Below are 23,055 nucleotides of genomic sequence, written 5' to 3'. Positions count from 1 at the left end.
ATTCACGTCGAGAGAGAGAAAAAATTTTTAAAAGCTCATCAAAATTTCAGTAGAGTATCTAAAGTAGAATAGATTTCAGCCAAACATTAGCTCTTGATGTTGATATTTAGAGGTGCCGATTTTGTTTCTTTCCATTTTCCATTTGAATAACACGTAAGGAAAGTGGAAAACTTGTTGCATGTTTCTCTCTCGTCAACGGCTTGACTTAGGAACTATCTAAATACAGATTTTTATAGGAAATTTCAAACTCCATAAAAAAAGTACCGAAAGAGAATTTTCCTAACTCTAACCGAATAGAAGATATTCGAGATGAGTCAATGTTTATAGGTAAATATCTCTAAAGATAAAAGTAAAGATTATCCTGCCACATCGATGCATCACGAATTTCAGTTGTATGTTAAAAGTAACTATTAAACCCAGCAGAAGAAGAATATGATGATTTCTTCACGTTCAATACAAATTGGCAAATATACAGAGACTATATACAGCATTGCGATGAGAAATGAGACAATTTAGAAAGATACAAACCTACGATAAGATATATCGAAAATTCACGCGTTACTACAATAAAATAAACCGGAAGTGTCGCACAGAGAGTTTAAAATGTTTTATGAAACATAATTTTCGTGACACAGGTTGTTCAAAAAACACCATCAAAAGGATCTTGAGAGTGCGGGAAATCCTTTACACATGTTTTCGGGTTACTGACTGAGTCGAGAGCATCGTTTAAAATCCCTACGCATATTTAATTCGCGATGACAAATCTACGAGACAGTAGCATTAATGTATGGAAACTAACGATAAATAGATTGAAGAAAAAAATTGAAACATTCTTCTCAACACCAGTCGATATCTCTCCTCCATTTCAACGACGGAGCGTGAATTCGCATCTGTAACTGAACAACTGGTGTTCCACGTTTCAAGCGTGGCGGTGAACGACTGACAACAAGCATCATCCAACCTTCTAAACACCTGTGTCTCCTATACCTATACAAGGATTCTCGTCGGCGATGTATGATATATTTTTTAAAGTTACACAATGTACAAATCCGTAATATACCTCTTACATATCTGCGAAATACGTATTTAAAGCACTCTCGTTCGTGAAGACTGTAAATGCGCGTCAAGAGTTATCAGCACTGTCTTTTTTTTGTCGATTGCATTTACAGCAAAACTATGAAAAAGTGATTGCATATATTTTATATTTTTTTAAATTAATTTTTTTTGGGGGGGGCTTTTCTCTTTGTCTAATTTTGGATCCAGGTAAGCGAGATACGATCGATTCGACGAACGTACAGCCGAGCCTTTTCACTCTTGCATCTCGTCGCGAGACAGCTGCTGTGCACGTATTGCATGTATATACATATATGCGTGTCAGTGTATGAGCGACTCGAGATAGCGTGTGGATACATGCGTGATGACGTCATGCAGATGGTAGGTGTACGCAGACACGAGTAGGTATATAAATGACGAATACACCGTCCACTCGTATCGTATAATACGCGTAGAGTGAGAAATCGTCCGACACACGAGAGCGAGACAAGCGCCAAATGACTTCATAGCCGTTTTTAAACGTGAAAACCTCGTTTCAATCCGCGAGCCGCGACATTATTTCATTCTTCTTTTCTCACATCAAACGCGCTCTTCGCAAACGATCCTACAGGGTGTGCCCTGCTGGTTTCGAAGTGACGTTTATATCTTCAAATATCAAAGACCCATTCTACACCCGATTATATGAACAAAGAAAGTCGGCTAAATTTTCATTTGAGGCTGAAATTTGTCCGTAATTGCGTGTAGGATGTAAGCGTCGAGCCTTTTTTCGTGTTTGAGATACATACGTCGAAGTAGATATCGACTCCTTGAGGAAAAAAAAAAAAAGAAACCACGAATCCTGCAAAACGAGCAAGCAATTGTACATCACAACTCGGTAATGTTCCCCTATGTGAACCAAAATAAGATCGCCTGTTAGACAAATCACTCAGTATATCAACAGCGATCTGCACATTCAGAGAGAAGAAACAACAATTAGATTTCATACGTATTTTCGATACTGTAGCTGTAATTAGAAACTCAGCGTTTCCACCTTTTTCTTGTAGGTAAATAACCGTTTGGCATCGATTCGATTTAAAAAAGACAACCGATTTCTTCTACATAAGTGTAATTATTGTGTACTAAAGGAAGGAGGGTAAAAAGAAAGAAAGAAAAAAAAACCGCGTTAAATGTGGAGAAATAAGTAACCGGGTGTTACAACTCGGGTAGAAATATAAATAAGTTCCTGATACCTCTAAAAATTGTAATCTATATTTAGGCGCGGCTGGACAAATAGCTTCACGAAATCCACGCGATAAGTACCCTGAAACGGTAATAATAATAACGGCACTTTGCCACTTCCGTTCCGTTCATTTCCCTCTCTATTTTGGTTTTCGTAATCCAGATTTTTGCTACACTGCATACAAATATACATTATACGTATAATGTATGCGAATGGATTTGTACTTTCTTTTCGCAACGTGATAAATTACGCGCGGTTTGATACGACGCGAGTGAAATTTCAAAGGCGTAATGCGAAGCAGTAAAGAAAAGTGCAGGGGGTGATATGAAAAGTTGAAAACGTGTGGGAAAAAAAAAATATTCGAGGCAATGTTTGAAATTTTAATTTGTTAAATGGCATATCGTTATTACTAATGTAACAATTCCTCGTGGTTGATACGAACATAATTTCAAGTTAAACTTACGTACATGACATAGATAATTTAGATGTCAAAGTGACAAGTGAAGAGGGTGGCTAACCAATCCCTAATGCTTCCGGAAATAAAAACAATACACATCGATGCGGAGATGCAAAAAATATCAATTAAATCGACACGAGTGGCTATTGAAGTTATAATTGACAATAAACCGAGTAATTGGTAGAACTAATTAAAACATTATCCACTAAACGATTGAACAGAGTATTGTTATAGCATGATAAGTGATAAGCATACCCATTCTGTGATCATGGCGTCTCCGTCAGTTTGTTACTAACCAACAATCCAACGATACAGGCTTTGTTTTGTAAGTATAAATTAATATTAATAGCAAAACTTCAAAAACTGTTGTTATATCTTTCGATTATTTGTTCGTTTATTCTTCTTGATAAGAAAAAATTGATATATTAATTCACAAAACACACACTCAATTTCGATTGTTATTTGTGCTTTTCTTTCCAAATACTTCTTCTTCTTCTTATTACTATTATTATTGATATTATTATTATTAAATCGTTATTAGATCAACGAACGCTCCTCCCCGTCTCGCTCTAATTAGGTTATAATAGTATGGTGTCGTTTTTTGTTACGACACTGTAGCTGATGAAGATAATTTTTTTTCCACGATGATCATGATGATGATGATGGTGGTGGTGGTGGTTGTGTTGCGATATTGTATTTAGTGGCACACATAGTATAATAACATTAACGTACATAATTCCACTGTGGCATTTTAGTTTTCGACTGATCGGGTTCCATAGATCCGTTCGGGAAACACAAAAACGAACCAACGTTCTGCATTCACCTAACAATATGATACAACAATTATATTACACCTGGTGATAACAAGCACAACGACTTATTAAAATCATTTCAAACTCTCGGATAAAGCACGCGGAAAATACCAACTTTCGGTTACCGGATCCTTGACCGTTTCTATATTATTTACGCCCAAGGTGCATTGAAAAAACGAATTGGACGTCAGACTTGTGTGTAAAAATAAAATTAAAAAAAAAAAGCACAAAGTGGAACCGTTGCACGGACGTGTAAAATCTTATCGCGGAAAACAAGGTGTAACCAGAGATAGCTATACTTGTAATAATTGTATCACACATCGCGGTAATGATCTCGATACATATCATGAATCATTTCCTCCGAATACCGGATGAATGAAATTCCTCAAGTGATTTAACAATGGGTCACACGTTATTACACGAAAGAATTTAGTGAATAACGAAAGACACGTGTTTTACAGAGATCGTCAAGAATTTCGATTCGGCAACAAGTGGCGATGCTGCATTGTCGTTTTGAACCAATTATTACACGTACAAGTATTAAATCATGTGCGAATGACGAATGTTCGTTATCGTAACAACCTGAACTGGCAAAGAGGAAATTTTTTATTTTTTTTTTCTATCCGTGAACGCAAAACTCGTCGCTAGATGTAATAATATTTGTCAGTTATACGAGATAAGAATTACACCGAAGAAGATAATCCAGCAAACGACGGTTATTCGATTGAATTTCAAACGGCGCGGTTATTTCTGATCACAATTTTCTAAACCAATACCTTTTCTCTTCTATGAACGATCGAACGAGTTGTTACCGCAATATATATATATATTTCGTTATTACTATTATTATTATTATTTTTACTGGTTTTCGGTTCCGCAAACACAACTGGGAAACCGATCACGGGATACTTCCAAGCGTGAAACCGACGTTCCGACCAAGTCGCACTGAGACCGGGTCAGTTCCGTATCCGAGAATGAAAGGCGAAAGACTGGCGAGATTCCCAAGAGCCACAAGTCTGACAGCGTCCTGCACCCACCCCTACGTGGGAGGCGGTATTAAGCCGCGGTTACGACCGTCGAGGAAATCCCGAGAGCCGGAGAGAGACCGATGAGTCAAATATTGCAGGCTCGGCTGAAACCTTTGCCTCCCGGCTCTCTCGACCAATGATCGAGTATCTCGATGTAAAGTACACGAGTTGACGCGATCGATTTTTGTTTATAAATTAGATTTTGACGAGTCGCGACAGCGACCGAACTGCAGTTTTATTTTTGCAATGACTTGGCTCACGTCACGTCGCGTCGCGTGCGTTACATTACAGAAGTTTCGAATGGCCGGGGAGAGTGCCGCAGGTATATAAGTGCAGAGTGAGATTGGTATCGGAACAATGACGCATAACTGCAATTGCAGTTCGACGTCTGCGCCGTTGCAGCAGCGACAGTTAGGCAGTACCATTAGCAATTGTTACCGTAACCGAAGCGCAATTAGCAAGGCATATTTATTACGCACATTATTTATAATTACGCGACATGTGTCCCGTCGTGTTACGCAATTGCCGCATACCGCGGGTATGTTATATTACCGTCGAATGATCCCCGTGCCTCTGATTTTACAATCTGCATTATCGCTCCCGCGCCACGGCGTCGATTTGTACGATGAAATAGTGGAAACCAAACAGATGCGCGTGGAATAATTTATGCAGCGCGATAAATAAACCGCGAGAATACATAGATCGAAATTCGTGAGTAAACAACGACATACATATACTCGATGATTTAACACAACGCAACGTCTGCGTTGTAAGGATTTATTTATTGTACAATGACGAAATAAAAAAAAAAAAAACAAGAAGACGAAGATAGTCGAGATGTCGTTGGTGGCGGGGAATTTAATCTTAGACGATTTGTGAATCGGTGATTATTCAAATCGATCGTGTGAGACGAAATATGTTTTTGATATTCAAAAATTTACTGTAAAATTGAATCATCAGTATTAATATTTTCTGGTCTCCGTGCGCTATATCTAGAAAGTTTTTTTTTCACACAGTTATAATGGTGTTCGTTTTAATATGAATTATCATCTTTTTCGAATAGCCATTACGTACGAACGCAAGATCCTTTACTGACAAATGATATTGAAACAACATGAACTCGTCGCAAATAAATTGTCCATTCAGCAACGTGCAATAATAAACTTGTTTTCAATCGATAGGTTTTCTCATACTTTTGTACCTGAACAGATATTCTAGCATATTTCCTCATCAGTTGCAAGAATGAAAAATGAATATTTCAAATGAGAAAATAATTCTCGATTAACTTTGCAAGATTTAGAGTGACGCCTTATATATATATATATATATATATATATATATATATATATATATATATATAAGTGTATATTTTAAGTGTAATTTTTTTTTTCCCCTTAAGATCGATAATACCTTGTATAAGGAGGAATTTATTTCTTCGAAGACTCAAAATTCCAGTTTTAACATATTTTGCTGTAAGAAATTCCCTGAGTCATAGGCTGTGAGGAAAATTAGAACACACGTTATTTGTTTTCCTCTATCCTTAATCGTTGTAAAAATAATTACGTCAGATATAATTCCGTATTATGTATAATAAGGACTGCAGTGACGAAGTTGTTACAAAAGTGAGAGAAACTTTTGAGGCTAATTCGTTACTCCATTTGGGAAAGTAGCCCGCGAGTTCATCCGGCGGTAATTCAATCTCGATGGTAAACCTTCCACTAAATTTTACACTCTGCACGTACAAAGTTGCTGCAAATATGTACTTAAATTTGCAAAATTCCCCCGACATTTCGAAAGAATATTTTACTCAATCGCTCACTCAATCTCCTACGCAAGGAGTGCAGATATATTATCTCAGCCGGTTTTGTCCCCTGATTTTGAGGCAAAAGGCGCGTGTATGTGACACGAAAAAAAAAAATCAGTACAATATAGACAGTGGTTAAAAGTATACTGACATACAAAGTGATAATGCAAAGAGTCTTAATTATTATGTAGAAATATAACGACCGCGTCGTTTAAAAAATTCAAACTTCAGAATTGACATTCATTATTGCAGAATTGTCTCTCAATTTCTCTCCATTCAATATGGACATTTTTCTTCCAGACAAACACAATGTTACTGACGGTTAAATCGTAAGCCGAAACTTTTACTGCGGGTCAATTCTTTTTTCCCTTATTTAAAAAATGGTGTCATTTTGCATACTTTGTTTCAACGATTACTGTAGGTGGTGAAAAAGAATTATGCCTCGTCTTGTCTAGAGAGTTATTGCGCAGTCTTGAGGCTTGATCCAGAAAACTCGAACTGATCTTCAGGCATCGCCGTACCCCATAAACTAGTCACTACCACAAACACGACTCGGACGTCACGCGAGACATTGATCGGTGGTCCATCCATCCAATGGTCACACGTGTGTTGGTTTTGGACGTCAAAGCTGTTTGACGTCGAACAATAAAGAGAAAAAAGACAGGGAATGAAACAAATTAGTCGTTCGAGGATTGGTTTGGTAAAACGAAGAAAAAAAAATAAATAAATAAATAAAGGTTGACGACAATTTACTGAAATAAAATTTCCCGACGTTTCCTGTAAAGAAATCAAGAATTTCAAACAAGCTTAGATAATTTTTGGCATCTTTTATGACCAGAAGCTCCAAAAGTTTACGTACCTTGAATATATAAATTTGAATTTAAATAAACACATAGTAAACGCGTCGTTTCACGCAAGTAATTAGAAATTGAAGAATACCGTTTCTATTTTTATAATTTTTATAGCCGAAGTTTGAAAACGATTTATAAAAAAAATTCTTTTTGCCCCACAGTCCATCGTAATTCCCAGTCTTTTTCCCGTTTTTCCCGGTCTCTCGCCACCTTACGTTCCAGCTTGATTATCTGCACGATTCCACTCCGATGAGCGGGCATGTAGGATACCGACGACGAGGACGAGGACGGAAGGGAAGAAAGAGAGAGAGAGAGAGCCACGTAGCTCAGCGCCATAGCTTGTAACAATATTATTATATCGTATAATCTACTACTCGCTGCAGATTCATGAAATACACAATGACACATTATAGAAACAAAGTTGCGTCACGGGAGGCGGTCGAGATCCTCGGTAACGGTAATGGAGAAAGAGAGAAAGAAAGAGAGAATTAAAGAAATGAAAATAAACAGGGCGAGGAGGAGTTGCGGCCCGGCCAGTCTCCGTGACCATTCGTAGAGATCTTGAATCTCCCCAGGGCCGAATTAACCGTAAGGCTAAAAAGGCTAAAAATGCTAAAAAGGCTGTAAAATTATCTTCAGCCCTTCGCACTGACAGTGAGAGAAATTTTTGGTTCCGGTCACCGCTCAGTCCTCAGCTATTTTTATTTTTTACCACAATCGAAAAATATAGTTCTAGGTAGAAAATGAAAATTAGTTTTATAATTGTTACCGGAAAGTCCAGTATCCGTTACTATTCTTTCTCCTTACTGTTGCGAAGATTTAATGCTTGTGGAACAATAAATTGACGTTAAGAAGCCTTGTTTAACTAAAAAAGTAGAGTAAACCGAAGAAACTGATTTTGCGTTGCAATAACTAAAAAAGGATCGACGATAGCGGAAAATGGTTGGGCGTACCTCGTTTTTCGTATTCCCAACAATGTTGAAACAGTTATTTTAACGATACCTGTTTTACTGATTTTTTCCAGTTACTGTAAGAAATGAAATTTTTCTCAGCGCAATTATGAAGATCAAATTTTTCAAAATAGTACCAACATTTTCAAAAATCCAGGTATTTGAACTCTTAAACTTTACCAATAAACAATCACACGAATATCAGTGTCTCGCTGCAATCCGATTCCGAAGATTTTCCTGCATACGGTTCGAGAATTTTGTGCACCACTCAATATTGTAATACAAAATGTGTTTCCCTGCACAATACTATTTTATACAAAATTAATTACGTAAGAGAAATATCACAGTAAAAATGTTTTACTCGACCTTGGTAGATTTAATTTTCCGCCACCGCTTCTTAAATTATATAACCAATTGGACCATCTTGCAGGATCGACACTCGGCCTTTTTTTGCAGAGCAGCCTTGGGTATCGTGCCTCCTTAATCCGAGTCTGAATTTTTCTCGTGGTTTTCTCTGGAAACCTCTTATCGGGAGCAAGCGTGCATTACTACATGTTCCCATATCGCCTGACCTCGTATTAGCCACGCTATAACTTTTATTTATTTATTTATTTATTATTCTCTGTTCGCTGTATTACTCTTGCTTTTCTCCATAAATTCGGTTAAATATATTCTAATTTGATATCTTTTTTTTTTTTCTCGTGACTATACTCTTATTCTTTCATTATACGATAACTTACAATCGATGTTTTTTCTCCCGCGTAGAATATCCCAGGATGGAAAATGATCGTTGCGAATTAACGACCTTGAATAAGGATTTCATAAAACTGTAGAACTGAACATTATGCCGGGAGCATAATGGTAGCATGAAGACAATTAAAAGTAACAATCGTAGAATATTCCAGATGATTAAAAGTGGGATGATTTACGAATGAAATTATCAACCAAATCAAATTTTCTTGACATTAAAACAAAATTTTACATGTCATACAAACTTTTCGCAAATAATTCATATAGTGCGTAAGTTTGTTTCATCAATTTTATGTTATTTTTTGTTTAATGAAAAACGGTTCCCTGACTAAGTGTGTTAAGGTTGCATCGATTTCCTCTAAAGTGACTCGATTCGACGACGCATACATTGCGCGTCTTTGGAGCAATGATTATTTCTTGCCAATTGCGTAAAACGACAAATGCTCAATGCAATTAGACACCGACATGGTTAAGACCTTAGTAAGTACCCGCATCCGTTCACCGCGGAGAGTTCACCAATCGAATCAACATTACAAAGTGAATTTAAATAATACCTTCTTTCCATATCGTCGATTTCCGTATCCAATTCCAAGATTGTTTTTTTTTCAAAATTATCAGTTACCTACAGACAAAGTCGACAGCATACGGTATTGACTATATATATATATATTTATATACACGAATAAAATAATTCATTCACTGTTTAAAATCCGCGATGGCGTCACGCGCGGTTATAAATCGGCCTTGTCCCACTGCTGGCTGCATCTTTATTATTCCATTTCTGGTCTCGAAATAAAAATTCTCTCTGCCTTCTATACAGGGAGTGGCTTTCTCGCATGGGAACAAGTATTCTAATCAACTGCTGAGACTGCACAGCGATGGACGTATACAAGAAACTGGTGCAGTCTCGTCAGATGCGTTGGACATTATATATATATATAATTGGATAAAATTACGGTTAAATAGAGAGTCCCGTGAGCGATTTATAAAGTCATTTATATATAAACCACCGTTTCCTTGTCGGAACTTCTCGATTATCATTCAGCATTCATCGCGGAACAGTTTTGTATGAAATTTGTCTCATTCCCCTTCTAGTATAACAATATGAGAGAAGTATAGCAAAAAAATACCGGGTCAAGCGCGAGGAATTCGATTGGCCAAAGTAGCTTCCGCGATTTGTCAAGTGTACATACAATCCGAAACGCAAACTGCGTTACGGATCCATTTATGCTGCAACAAGGAGACTCGCACACAATCAGTTCTGATATTTTCGTCAATGACGACAATACAAACGACAGCGTATCGGAATACAATAATGTACGAGAAGGCCCGAAGCCGATTCACAATGTCCTTTCGCCAAGGATCCGCGGCACTGCCCTGACCTACGAACTCTCACGGTTTATCCTTTCGAAAACGACAGAAGTATTGATATTACAAACGTAGGTCTTGTTTGTCACGTAAATTCACATTGCGATCGATGTAATCGATTTAAAAAAAAAAAACCTCTTTATTCGCGATCTTCATAAATTCGGAAAGATGTAAGAAGATACTTGTAATTGCGTTAGGTGTATAAATACGAGTTATAAAAAAATTATAAAAAATTTTTTACAAAATTATCGAGCAAAATTACAAGATTTTCGCGACCATAATTCAAGTCTCACTGACTGTCAGTTTAGCGAACGCTGCAAAGTTGGAATTGTGACATTGAGGCTATACTTGCCGCGGAATTGATCTTGTCTCGTACAGCCTGAAGTGCTCCGCGTGTAGATATGTGTGCGTGTAATTAGGTAAAGCTACGGAGAGACCTCAAGGAGAGACCTCCACTGATGCAAGACGGCGTAAGGTACACGACCTTACAATAATACATACACATATATATTCTATATATACGCGTGTATATATATAAACCACCTCGTCACAAATTTATCATTACATATTCTACGGAGATTTATTTATTATATTTATTAAGGTAGACCTACCACGCGTAGGTTGTGACTTAAAATTACTCGAGTTATTCCAAGCACCTTACGCTGCATTGTAATAGTACGGTATCGAAAAAGTAATGGTCGATGAGGTCAGGCTATTCGTATGATGTCACCGTTCGGTGTTCTTGCCTTTCTCGCGGGTCGAGAACGGTTCGATGATTATTTTCAACTGCAAACTTCCAGACAGTGTTGCGAATCGTAATCACGACGATGCAAATGAGTCTGCTGCGAGACGAGAGTAGGAGAAGCTGTCACCTCGTGATCCTCGCCTTCTCCGCACATCCATTATACACAATAATGTGTATTCTGTTACACGAACTTGATTAAAATACACGCGAAATTGAATACACAAATAGCTGATTCTACACAAACCCCTTTGTTTAAAATACTCTGTTCATTATTTATTACAGTATTTTTTTTCTCTTTGATCTCATTATATACTATCAATCTTTTTCTTTACTCTTCTCTCGGTTATCGCGAAAAATTTTTAAACAAAGTTATTGTCAAACGTACGAAAGTTAGAATTAAGCGTTTATGCAGCAGAATGCAGTAACTGTTATACGTACGTATAATGTATTCGTTTAAACGTCTGTAAATCATGGTCAATGTTGTCGACAGGCTACTTCGACCATTTTATGATCAGCGTATAAGAGAGATAAAAAATCTCGTAAAAACTCGTTATCCGTACAGTCCATAACTTCTTTTTCTATCATCGCGTTGGATTTATTTATTTTTTTTTTAACATCTTTATCTCTGTATAACAAATCACCAGGAAACTTTCTCTCATTCCGTGTCGGAAGAAAGAAAAAAAATGATGATTAAATTTATGTCTATACGCGGAACAAGGCGATAGTTTGTATTTTTAATCGCTCATACATTACTAATTGCAATCGTCCCCCAAGAAGGGTCGATCTTTTTTTTTTTTTTATTTTTTTTTTCTCCTTCACGTATACTTTAATCTTTCTTCATATTTCGTAGATCGCACGCTTCAAGCAAACTGATCCGTTACATCGCGTGTGCTTAAAAAAGTTCAAACGTAGCAAAACAGCAGAAGTCGGAGCTTTCCAACAATATTACAATTACACGATCAGGTAATATATCTTATATCAAACGCACTTGATTGGCGAGAAACTTAGAAGCTGGCGAAGGTCGTCGAGAGCGATCTCTGCCGGTCACGATGCAGAAACCGCGGAGAGAAATAAAAAATTATTCCGCGGTTCGGTTTCAATCTGTATTGTTAGAAAAATGAAAACCTCGTTATATGCATAACAACGAATAAAGATGAAGCAATCATATCTGGGAGAGAGTTCGTAACAATGACAAAGAGATTTTCTATAAAAACAAAAAAAAAAAAAATTGCGGTAATTTGTTCACGATTTGTTATTCTTTTCTTTTTTCCGCCATTTAATCTTTGATACCTCCACACGAGTATCTTTACGATGTTGATTGTAGTTTGTGGTTAAGTTTTATTTATACACATGAGTAAAAAAATAACATATATTGTTGTTACGGATAGCATTGAGTGGGCATGACGAGTTCTCTGTGCAAGAGTAAACCATGATTGATTTTGTGCACTCTCAAGAAAGCGCGAATCAGCGGGAATTGCGAAAAGTGGAGGGACACACACACACACACACACACAACGAAATGCGTCATGCGGGCCAAAGTGAGATCATGCGGGCAGATGAGGAGATGAGGTGATCCCGAACATCCGCGGACAGGATCGTTTCACGGTTTCATAGCCACTTGTTTCGTTTGTTATTTCAATCTGTCAGGCTGCAAGAACCAAACTAAACGACCGTAAGTATCTTCTCAAAAACAAAGTTGGCAGCGTTAACAATATACCTACACGCTTACGCAAAAGTATAACTATATATATATATATATACACACATAAAAATTGTCCAAGTATGCAAGAGGTAGTTTATAACTATGACCAGGTATAATAATGCGTATTACGAAGAAGCGAAAACACAACGATTTCTCATCACTCCAAGTATCCCGCAGATTAGATTTTTTCTTCGCCGTATTCTTCAGGCCACGATGACATTTCCTGCAATTCGACTTGATACAACTCTCGCAATACCGCAGACGGACCGAAGCTTATCGTACGAGTGAAACGTGATTTTATTTATCTTATATATTTATACAATTGTATTCCTCCGCGGTCGAAACGTCGTCGTTACATCATTTTCTGCAGAACCGCGGAATCGTTTTGCGGAATTAATCGTTACATACGTAGTTGAAAATTGATTATAAATCAAAGAGATTTTATACCTCATGAATAGTAAAGCAACGACAATAATAATTATTGCAGTTTCTTGTACCGTGCGGATTCAACAGATCTTTTGGTTTGTTTCTACTTATTCGTAGGAATCAAATTTTCAAGACTATCCAGTATTTTCGTTTTGATTTTCGTTTTTTTGCATGTTGTGAAATTGAATTTTACTAAAGATTGTGTAATGACCAAAAAATTTTAAACCCATCGTGACAATAAACATCGACGATCTAATGCGGAATTTTGTTATTCATTCATTTATTTATTTTCAATCTTGCGTCTGCGCACGTCTCTCAATGCCCTCAAACATCGTGACATATTTCCCTCCGTATTCAAGAATACAAATCGATGCTCGTTACATCCTTTATAAAAAAATAATAATGGAAATGAGCAAAATTTTAAAAAATTAAGAGAAAAATCTCGTTACCGGAAGTTTCGCGACAACGTAAATACCACCATGTAATATACCGGATACACCTTGACGCCGAGACTATAGACGCAGTCTCAGCTCTGTTAAGATTCCGAAGAAAAGAGACAGGCATCTGCAGACGCGGTGTCTGTTACATTTTTTTATCTACAACTTAGAAACGCACGTGGCGACCATATGTCGGTGACTCCACATCACAAGTCATTATACCTGCACGTGTAATGCGGTGAAAATCTCTGATTCTGTGTGAAAATCTCAGCAAGGAAACGACTTAAAAATTTTTTCCTCACCGACGATCAAGACTGACGCGATGCACTGGATTCAAATTTCTTTTCCTGTTTCCTTTTCAGTAATAATTATTTCAAATCGATATAACGATAATTACTAAACGGTACAAAATTGTAGGGATAATTATTTTCGCTGGTGCAACATGAAAATGGAACTTTTTGTTAAAGTAATTGAATCTAGCAGGCAATTTTGTGATAGGAAAGTGTCGTCTCCCGAATTTCTATCTTCCACCTTATTTTATTAGGATTATTTACTTATTTGGTTCGTTACGAGAAGTCTCATCGGTTTATTTTAAGATAAATTGGTGATTATTTTAAGATGTTTCCTTTTAAATTTTGTGAATTTTTGAAATCTGGTTAAATCCTGGTCTTTAGTTTTCTAGAAGACTTTTCCTTTCAGATAAACTAAAATTTCCAGAATCTCTCTAACGAACTTTTATAACAAAGGTGGAACGACTTAAATTGATAATGAATTCAAATAAACCTTTCCAGTGCACTTGATGATACCAGCGATGTGAAATTCGTAAATAACTTTATTTATTATTCACAAAACGTTTCAATTTATAAAAAATCTTTTACCGAATGCCTTCTCCTCCCTTTTCGGAACAATACCGTGAAAAGAGCGTTGTTTGTCAAACTTGAACTTATTTTCTATCAATCAAACATCTACAAATAACTCTAAATTAACTTAGAACTAATTTACAAGCTATAAACCAATGAACAAGCCTTTCCTACACAACTTTTGATCAGACAACCTGGTCAGCACCTTTTGTATAATTAAGCTTGTACCTGTATGTTAGGTTTTTTGATAACACGATCTGCAGCTAAGATTAATAAGATGCTTTTCAATTGAATGATACGTATCTCGATTTTTTCAAATCCATCTATAAAGTAAAGCAGGATTCCGAGTATACACAAATACGTGGTGTGCAAATACTGCAGCGTGTATACAGACAGACATACAGAATGCGAAATATTCGTAGAGGCACGATACCTCAACAGCAGTGAGAATTCGAGTCAGCCCCGAATTATTGGAGAATGTTCTCATCAGCTGGGAACGCGACAATTTTTCGTTGTATACCCATACCAAGGGACGTAACGACCAGTGGAAGAGGTGAAAAAACCGGTTCTCGTATACATGACAAATCGGTTGAAAATCTCGAACCAACGTCTCTCTCCTTCTCATTGTCAGGTAGCGTTCCGAGTTGATTATACATATTATTTATTTTATTTTTTTTTCCCTTTTCTTCAAGTAATTATAGTGCGTATATACACTTAAATGTATATATAATACCAAATCCACGTGATATATAAAATTTTACCATCCGCGTGCGCGTATCGAAGTTTCGCAAACTCGTTCACGTGCCTCACACATGCAATAACTGTGATCGAAGTTGCAGGTAAGGTGAAAAAAAATATAGACGAAAATTGACGTAGGTACGACGATGACGAAACGCACGTACGGATGGATAGGTGCTAAGCAAGTCAAATGAACAAGGTGAACGAAGTGACTCGTGGCTGTTAAATAATATACGTTTATACGTATAAACGAGTATGTGTTAAAAAACTTGGCATATTATGTCTACGTACAACGCTGCTCCGGCTGAAAAACAATTCAAAAATAATAAGAGATAACGATGGTAGAGGTAACACGGTGCGTTAGAATCTTCCTCCTGCATAATTATCGTACGCATGGCGGAGCTGATGCCGAGTGTGGGCGAGTAGGAGAAGAGAAAATACCATTATCATTAGCTAAGCACCGTAACGCGACGCAAAGAGAAAAAGGGACTTTTATTCCAGCACCATCAACATCGCCACGACGGTTATTTTATCGGAGCGTACCCGGAAGAGAGATTAAAGTCACGAGCACGTGATGAACAATATGCGTTATTGCGTTTCGCGCTATATGTAAAATTTATTATCGCTACTCGCTGAAAATAAACTGTTTCATTCTGTCGTATGACGTTTTTTTTTCTTTTTTCTCTCGTTGTTGTTAAGGAACTCGAAGAACAGATTATTCGTTTAATATTATCATGCAGACTGCCGACGTCAATTTCACTGATTGTGAGTGAAATATATCGAAAACGTACGGTAATGTAACGTGGAACGCCGTTTAATTTAACACATTACCTTGTCATTACATACACTATTACTTGGATAGTTTTAAAAAAAAAAAAAAAAACATCAATGTAAATTACGATGCTACTTTCCCGTGAAACGGCTAATTTAATTTTCAAAACGATCGTTGTCATTTATTCGTTCGTCGTATAATTACGTTGTGAATGACGAAACGACGCGCATTTTCATATTAACAGCGGTCAAAAGTATCTTCACGCACTGCGGTGGAAAGAAAAAAAAAATTGGGTGAATCCATCGTTTAACGAGTGTCATGTATATATGAGGCATTCCGCTGAGGATTTTATTTATTTTCAAGTGTAGTATAGAGTGTACAAAAAGAACATCTTTCCCCGAGATTTGGACTTCTTGGATCACGGGTTTGATTTTACTGCTCCCAAAAACATGATAACTCGATTATCGAATTGATAGCCCCAAGCGATTGGCCTTGAATTTTCCTTGTAAGTTCTTTGTTAAAGAAATGAAAATTTAGACATCAAGATGGAAGTGGGTAAGTTTTTGGTTTAGAAGCCAGAGGCGAAACATTAAGTTATTGAAAAATGAAAGAACTCGTTTTTTCTCATTTTTCTATTAATTGTTTCGCCTCAAGCTTTTAAACCAAAAGCTTGACCACTTCCATCTTGCTATCAAACTTTTCCGTTTCTAGAAACGAATTCGTGCGATAAAAATTATAAGCTAATCGATCGAAGCTATATCAATTCGATAATTGGGTTTCCATGTTCGTGATAGCAGTAAAATCAAATCCTTGGTAAAAAAAAAAAAAATTAAAAACTCGGTAAAAGATGTTTTTTTCGTATTACTTTACACCATACTTAAAAATAAAATAAAAAACTACCGACAATGAGTATCACACGTAGGTCGATTCGGGATAGAACGCCTCACATGCGGTGGCGGGAAAGGATGATTGACCGTACAACGACTGACGAAAATACTAGACAGAAAACTCCATGCATGGGATACACAAGAGATTAAACAAGTACGACGCGTACGTATCATCAGTTTCAGAAACGTGGCCGCATACCCTGTGACGCTTAGAACACCAGCGTCAGAGTGGTGGAAATAAAAAACAACGGTGTGTTCACGTAGGTACGTACATTATGCGGGTGATACGACGTAGTACTCGTGACAGGAAATAAAACGGCATGTGTTCTGATACCCTGCAACGTACATATATATCCAAATAAAACGACAGGTGCCCGCAGTCCGGTTTTCCATTGTCGCATACGTATATATATATATATACATATATATATATATAGATTATACAACGCGTGGAATTGGAACACGTACCTATTTCTATGCCAATTATAATTTATACAATATAATATAACCTTCAGTATAAACAGGGTCATGTTTTTCCTCAACTGGTCATTACGTTGAATAATATGAATGATCTGTGGTAAAGTGATGCTGCGGGAGTGAAAATTGAGCGCACAACTCACCCTCATGCCAGATTCAGCTTTCTGGTACCAACTCATCCTCCTTTTTATGCTTCCGGACATTTTTTGGAAGGGACGTTTGCTTCGGGGAGATAATGGACCAGTTTACTGTTATTGTATCAACACTATTCACTAGTTTTTAAGTTTACACAGAACTCCGTTGAACTTGTCTCTTCACTTCACTCTCCACTGTTTTTATCACACTTTATAGATCCATTAATTTTCCATGTTCGAGTGAAAAGTGGAGAAAATAACAAACGCCACCATCTGGCACACAAAGAAAAACCTCGGATGACTCTTCGCAACCGTTTTCTTCGTTGACTCGCAGGTGTTTCTGACACATTACCGCATCTTTGCTTGTCAAGGTTCAGAATCTAACAAATGGAACAATTCAATCGATCTACTCAACGCGTCGTCGTCATCGATAGTTGTTAATTAATCGAGAAGTTGCAGTCGATTAGCGTTGATCGGTCTTCAATTCGATCCTAAGACAATATTCCTACGCTTACGACTTCGGATGCAACGTCGTTCCGTGTTACTCGACGAATATCGTCGTTGTATAACGTTCTCCTCCGTCAAGTATCACCAAACACCGTCAAACGGCGCAACAGTTAAAAAAAAATAAGAAAAACAACAAAATATCAAACTGTGACACAGAGCCCTTCGAACGGTTTCGTAACAGGGTGAGCTTGAGCTACCGACGGTCGTTCAGCGAGTGTGGCTTACAAAAATCGGATCACATTTCCCGCGGTGAACGACGACGAGGCGACAGCCAAAGAACAGGAAAGGATTTCTGTAGCAGCTGCACGAAAGCTGCTAAACCACTGAACGATCTCTCAAAACGAGGTCCGCCGGTTCAACTGCTTCACAAGTGTAGACACCCACTGTACTTTTATTCACCTATCGTACCCCAGGGACCTGGACGACGACGATAACGACACGTGCATCTGCGGTAGACGCGGCAGTTCGCGTCCGACTGGCGGGTGCGGATAAACTACGAAATGGAAAGGCCGTTGCTTGGTTCGGAAGAGGGTGAATACTACCAAACAGCTCCGAACAAGGTTCTCGTGAACGAGAAGTCGAAGCGCAGGGAGTTATGCGGTTCGGAGTCGGGTCGAATTTATTTACCTAGACCCCCGGGATGCTCAGACAGATTCTAGAACGGGGCTTTTAGACGCGGTTCTTTCGACAACGTTTAACGTTTCTCATCGCACGAGATGAGCAGACGTGCGATGTTTGATGGGACTTGTGGGTTTCCGGCAAATCTAAGCCGCTGAGCTGAGCTCGGTGATTCCGGCGTGCGAATTGCTGATGGCAGAAAGTATATCTACGTACAGGAGCAAAAACCATCCGGCGGCAAAGCACGTTGTGTAATTGACGACCTTCACGCCATGCTGACGAAGTGTAAGAGTATACAGGCATATACCGAGGAATGAGAAGTCGGCCTATGTCTATCCCCTCGGGAAATGAGACCAGGTATGTATTAGGTACGCTTAGAACCACCAAAATCCTGGTGGGGAAACGACGTTGACTCGATGAATTTGGAGTCGTACGTTCGTTTCCATGAAACTTTATCACCTTCGAAGAATTATTGTTGTAATGAATTTTGGAAAGGTGGTAAAACGCATCGTTGATTTTTTCATTCCCAAGTATCGCGTTTGCTTCATTCCTTTGTAGGTATAAATAGCAATCGCATACGACTCGTATTATATACATACCGATCCTCTTACAATCAACAACGTATCTGATGAACGGAAATGTTGACGGTGTAAAATTGCGCGCGATAGAAGAAAAAAAAAGTGTACGGTGATCGAACAACGAGAATTTACCATCCTTCGCATTTGCGGTTTCCGATTCTGTTACAACTATACTCGTACATTAATTTTAAACCACGAATTTTTAGTTAAATCGTCAAACGCAGACGTTGTGGGTACTGTAATTACATCCCGGAGATACTGGACCGTATTAAAAATGACGACACATCCGGATGGGAGAAGCTGCTGAGGATGAGTTTTGAAACGAGCTGCGTAACGCGTTACACTGATTGCAACCATGACTCCATAACGCTATTGTCTGTATCGTAATAAAGAGTAGTCCAAACGAACGTGAACAAAGTTTGATCCCAACCACCTTACCGAATCGATCGTCCATTTTTTACCAACTTCTACTGCACCAAATATAAATTTTATATTTTTTTGTAGATTTTTTCCACCTGCCCTCTAGGAGTAGGTATTTTGGACTCTATATTTTACAACTTGAAAATTGTGCATTGGATGAAAGCGTTGCCAAAGAAAAAGACTTGTGTTTTTTCGTAAATTTGTCTAAATACAATTGAGTGAAATTTTAATACTTGGCTGTATAAAATATTTATAAAATGTTTCGAAATATAGTGAAAAAATTATTTTTACCCGAAACTCTTTGATTAGAACCAATGATTTCTACGATAGTACAACAAAACCGGGGTAGAAGATACGAGGTGACAGAGTGACCTGGCAGGTTTGATACGACTGTGTATTATTAATTATACCCACTACTGATAACACTACGATCACAGTCACACTATACATGGTCCTTCACAAACTAGCGATATTAAGTCGTTATCAATTTCCACAGAATCTCGACCCATCAAAATGTTGTTTCTATATATACGCGCAACGCTCGGGATTATATAATTGTTGTGCTGTTCGATTTTAACAATTTACGTCTGACCGTCTAACCAAAGAAGTTTATTTTCATTGATATATGCAAAAGGCGAATGACTGGCAATTTCGAAACAATTTTCTATCAAGATGAAACACAGAGAAAATGAGAACGTGACGATTTTTCGATTCGACTCGATAGGTTACGAGTCACATTTTATTTCCGTTCGTCGATGAACTCGTAGAGTCCATCTATTCCTCTATTATTGATACACTAATCCCATAGTGACCACCACATCATCACAACAAGTACAACCTTGACGATAACCGTGTGAATACACAACGATTTATGCTACGGGCATTGAAGCAGTCGATGAAATATGTACCTTATCAAAATGTTGGATTAAAAACGGTCAAGTGGGTACATGTTACACTTTCCACCCGAGTGATATGAAAACTCGTGAAATATTCCGGTGTTTTCGGTACAACGACCGCGATTTCAAAGTAATTTCGTTACGGCGAAGCCTGTGTCGGCAACCGCACAGAAATTCGACCGACGATAATTGCAGCTAGGTTATAAAATATCAAGTAAGTACGTAACTATTGCCCGAAGAATCTACAAGGTCGGTACGAGGTGTACGCGGGTTCGATAAAGACTGACAATGAAATTGAACGCGTCGTCGCGGCGTCGTCCCGACTCACTCACTCACTCACTCACTCTACTTACTCCAGATCAGAGCGGGTATACGTATACCTACGATAGGTGTGTGCATGGCCCACAGAAATGTTACACCTTACACGGCGACAATGCTCAACTGTTGCGAAATAACAGCCGATAAGCGGCCCGGCACAAACATCTACCATGTGCCTTACATGCGTGTGTGGGTGTTGGGAGATATGCTGTCCGATAGAGGCGGTGATGATGACGATGACGATGATGAGGAGGAGGAGCAACGCAGGACGAAGTTAAACGGCTATCGAATACCTTTTACTCGGTTGTGTATGAAGCATTCGACCCCGAACCAACCTACGTCTGATCCTCGCTTCATCCGCGATTTTATTTATATTTAATTACGGCGCAGTGTACGAAGAAAAAAAAAATCATCTTTCACTGAGTTTTAGATTTTATGGACCATGGATTCGGTGTTTTAAGGCTTCGAGAAAACACCAACGGGAAATTGGTTAGTCGAATGAATGAAACGCGAGAATTGCAGTACTGTATATTAATTTATCGATCACCGAGAAGCGTCTGGAAGGAAGGCGTTACTTATTTGTAACATGTAGAGACGAAGAGGAGGTCGGTGGTTTTGAAACGGTGTAACGGATAAGGGACCGATAAGCGGTGTTATTACAGCGGACAGCATCAGGTGTGCACGGGTATCGAACTAGTACATATCTCAAATGCACTTGTGTATTATAGTGTACGACGTATACTTACAGCTATTCTTTTATGACACGTTGCTGAACATTGCAGGAGTCGGTTATTTTTATGAAAAATGTTATATGTCGATTAGCATGCTTGAAATAGGTATGATGCAAATAAAAGAGAGATTGAATGTGTATAAAATAATAACGATGAACTTTTTTTCCTGCTTAATACACAGTAGACCTCTACCAGGTTTTTCTTCCATCTTCTTCGGCCGGGGTGGGTTGAATTTCTGAATTTGAAAAGTTCCGAAAACGCTTAATTCCGAATGACTAGGTGGCGAAACTTGAAGTACCGAAAATCAGAATGCCAGGGATTCTGAGGATAAAAATATCGAAAATCCCGAACAGAGAAAGATCGAAGTGGTAAAATTTCATCAAGCCAGAATTCGCAGAACTGAAAATCTTGGATCATCCAGAATTTCGATGTTTCAGATTTAAAAATTTTATCATTTTGGCCCTTGCGGGATTTTTTACTTTCAGAATTTTGCCTTTTCGGGACTTTGCACTTTTGGAACTTCGAGCGTCGGGTTTCCGACCATTCGAAACTGTGACGTTTCGTCAAAGTTTGACTTCTTTACTTTACGTTTCACCACCAAAAAATTGAGAATTTGGCGCTTTCGGAACTCGTCAAATTCAGAATTTCAACCCCGCCCCTCTTCGTCCTTATACTCTCCAAGGACTTGGCGTTTTGGATCCGTTTCTACAGTATTCATTGTTTACTCGCGAGGACGCGAAAGGGTGAAACGAAAAAATATACAAGTAAAAACTGTCGCGCCCAAAGAGGGACGAAGAAGCAGCAGGGTATTTAAATAAACGGAATCTATTTTCGTCCGAAACCAGCAGCATGCAGGCATACGTGAAGGTCCAAGAGATGAAAGTCGAAAAAAGATAGTGAACGAAAAAAGGGAATGAAAAAATGACGCACAAAGCTGATCGGAGCAACCGCAGCGAAGAAATGCGATACGTGAATTTCTTTCCAACTCCTCAGCTAGCTTGAAAATCTCTATTTTTTTCTAAGCTTGCATTTGTTACATTTGCTACAACAATTCCAATGACGCAATTGCGCTGCAACTGTAATCGTATATATAACGTAGTTTCTTTTTCCGGCCGTCGACTAATGACACGTTACATCTATACATATATACACACACGCGTATTATACATGAGGAATTTTCAATTACCCCGAGACTTTGATAACTCGGGAGTCGAGGGGTCGACTCAAGAATCAATCGTACGATTAACAAGCAATAAGGTCAGACGACTTGCAGGTCACGAGGTCCGTTCGGTGTAAATATGAGATCAGTAGCGGTGGATTCTTTGATCTCCTCCCATCTCCGCGGTTGAACATCTTTTCAAATTTTTTTCCCTCTGCATTCCGTTGGGAATAAAAAGTCTACAAGGACCACGATAAGGTCGAGGAGGAACATCGCGTTTAGTTACGCGTGCGCGAGTCGAAACTGTTTTAATTAGTTATAATCACCTTATACCTACTGGAATAATTAACATCAATTA

At 38.2% G+C, this 23,055-nt stretch overlaps 1 protein-coding gene across 7 annotated transcripts in view; it reads right to left on the bottom strand.

The window, feature by feature from the left end:
- The window catches only part of LOC124180623 (protein diaphanous), a 43,236-nt gene that overhangs the window by 14,679 nt on the left and 5,502 nt on the right, over positions 1-23,055 (bottom strand). For 2 of the 7 annotated variants that reach the window (XM_046566371.1, XM_046566373.1), the window contains exons 1-2: positions 4,318-4,521; positions 3,462-3,552 (exon numbers count right to left, since the gene is read on the bottom strand). The exons of 1 other annotated variant lie outside the window; for it this stretch is intronic. In XM_046566371.1, the coding sequence (XP_046422327.1) occupies positions 3,462-3,548 (87 nt within the window). In that variant the 5' untranslated portion in view covers positions 3,549-3,552; positions 4,318-4,521. Of the gene's footprint in view, positions 1-2,984; positions 3,420-3,461; positions 3,553-4,317; positions 4,526-17,479; positions 17,851-20,501; positions 20,781-23,055 lie in introns of those variants that run through there. 4 more of the 7 variants (XM_046566374.1, XM_046566375.1, XM_046566372.1 and 1 more) reach the window with 4 other exon arrangements.

Source organism: Neodiprion fabricii, chromosome 4 (genome assembly GCF_021155785.1).
Source record: "Neodiprion fabricii isolate iyNeoFabr1 chromosome 4, iyNeoFabr1.1, whole genome shotgun sequence".
In the NCBI taxonomy this organism is placed as follows: Eukaryota; Metazoa; Arthropoda; class Insecta; order Hymenoptera; family Diprionidae; genus Neodiprion; species Neodiprion fabricii.
Note: the sequence above shows the minus strand (reverse complement) of the source record. Positions and strands in the feature narration are given on the sequence as shown.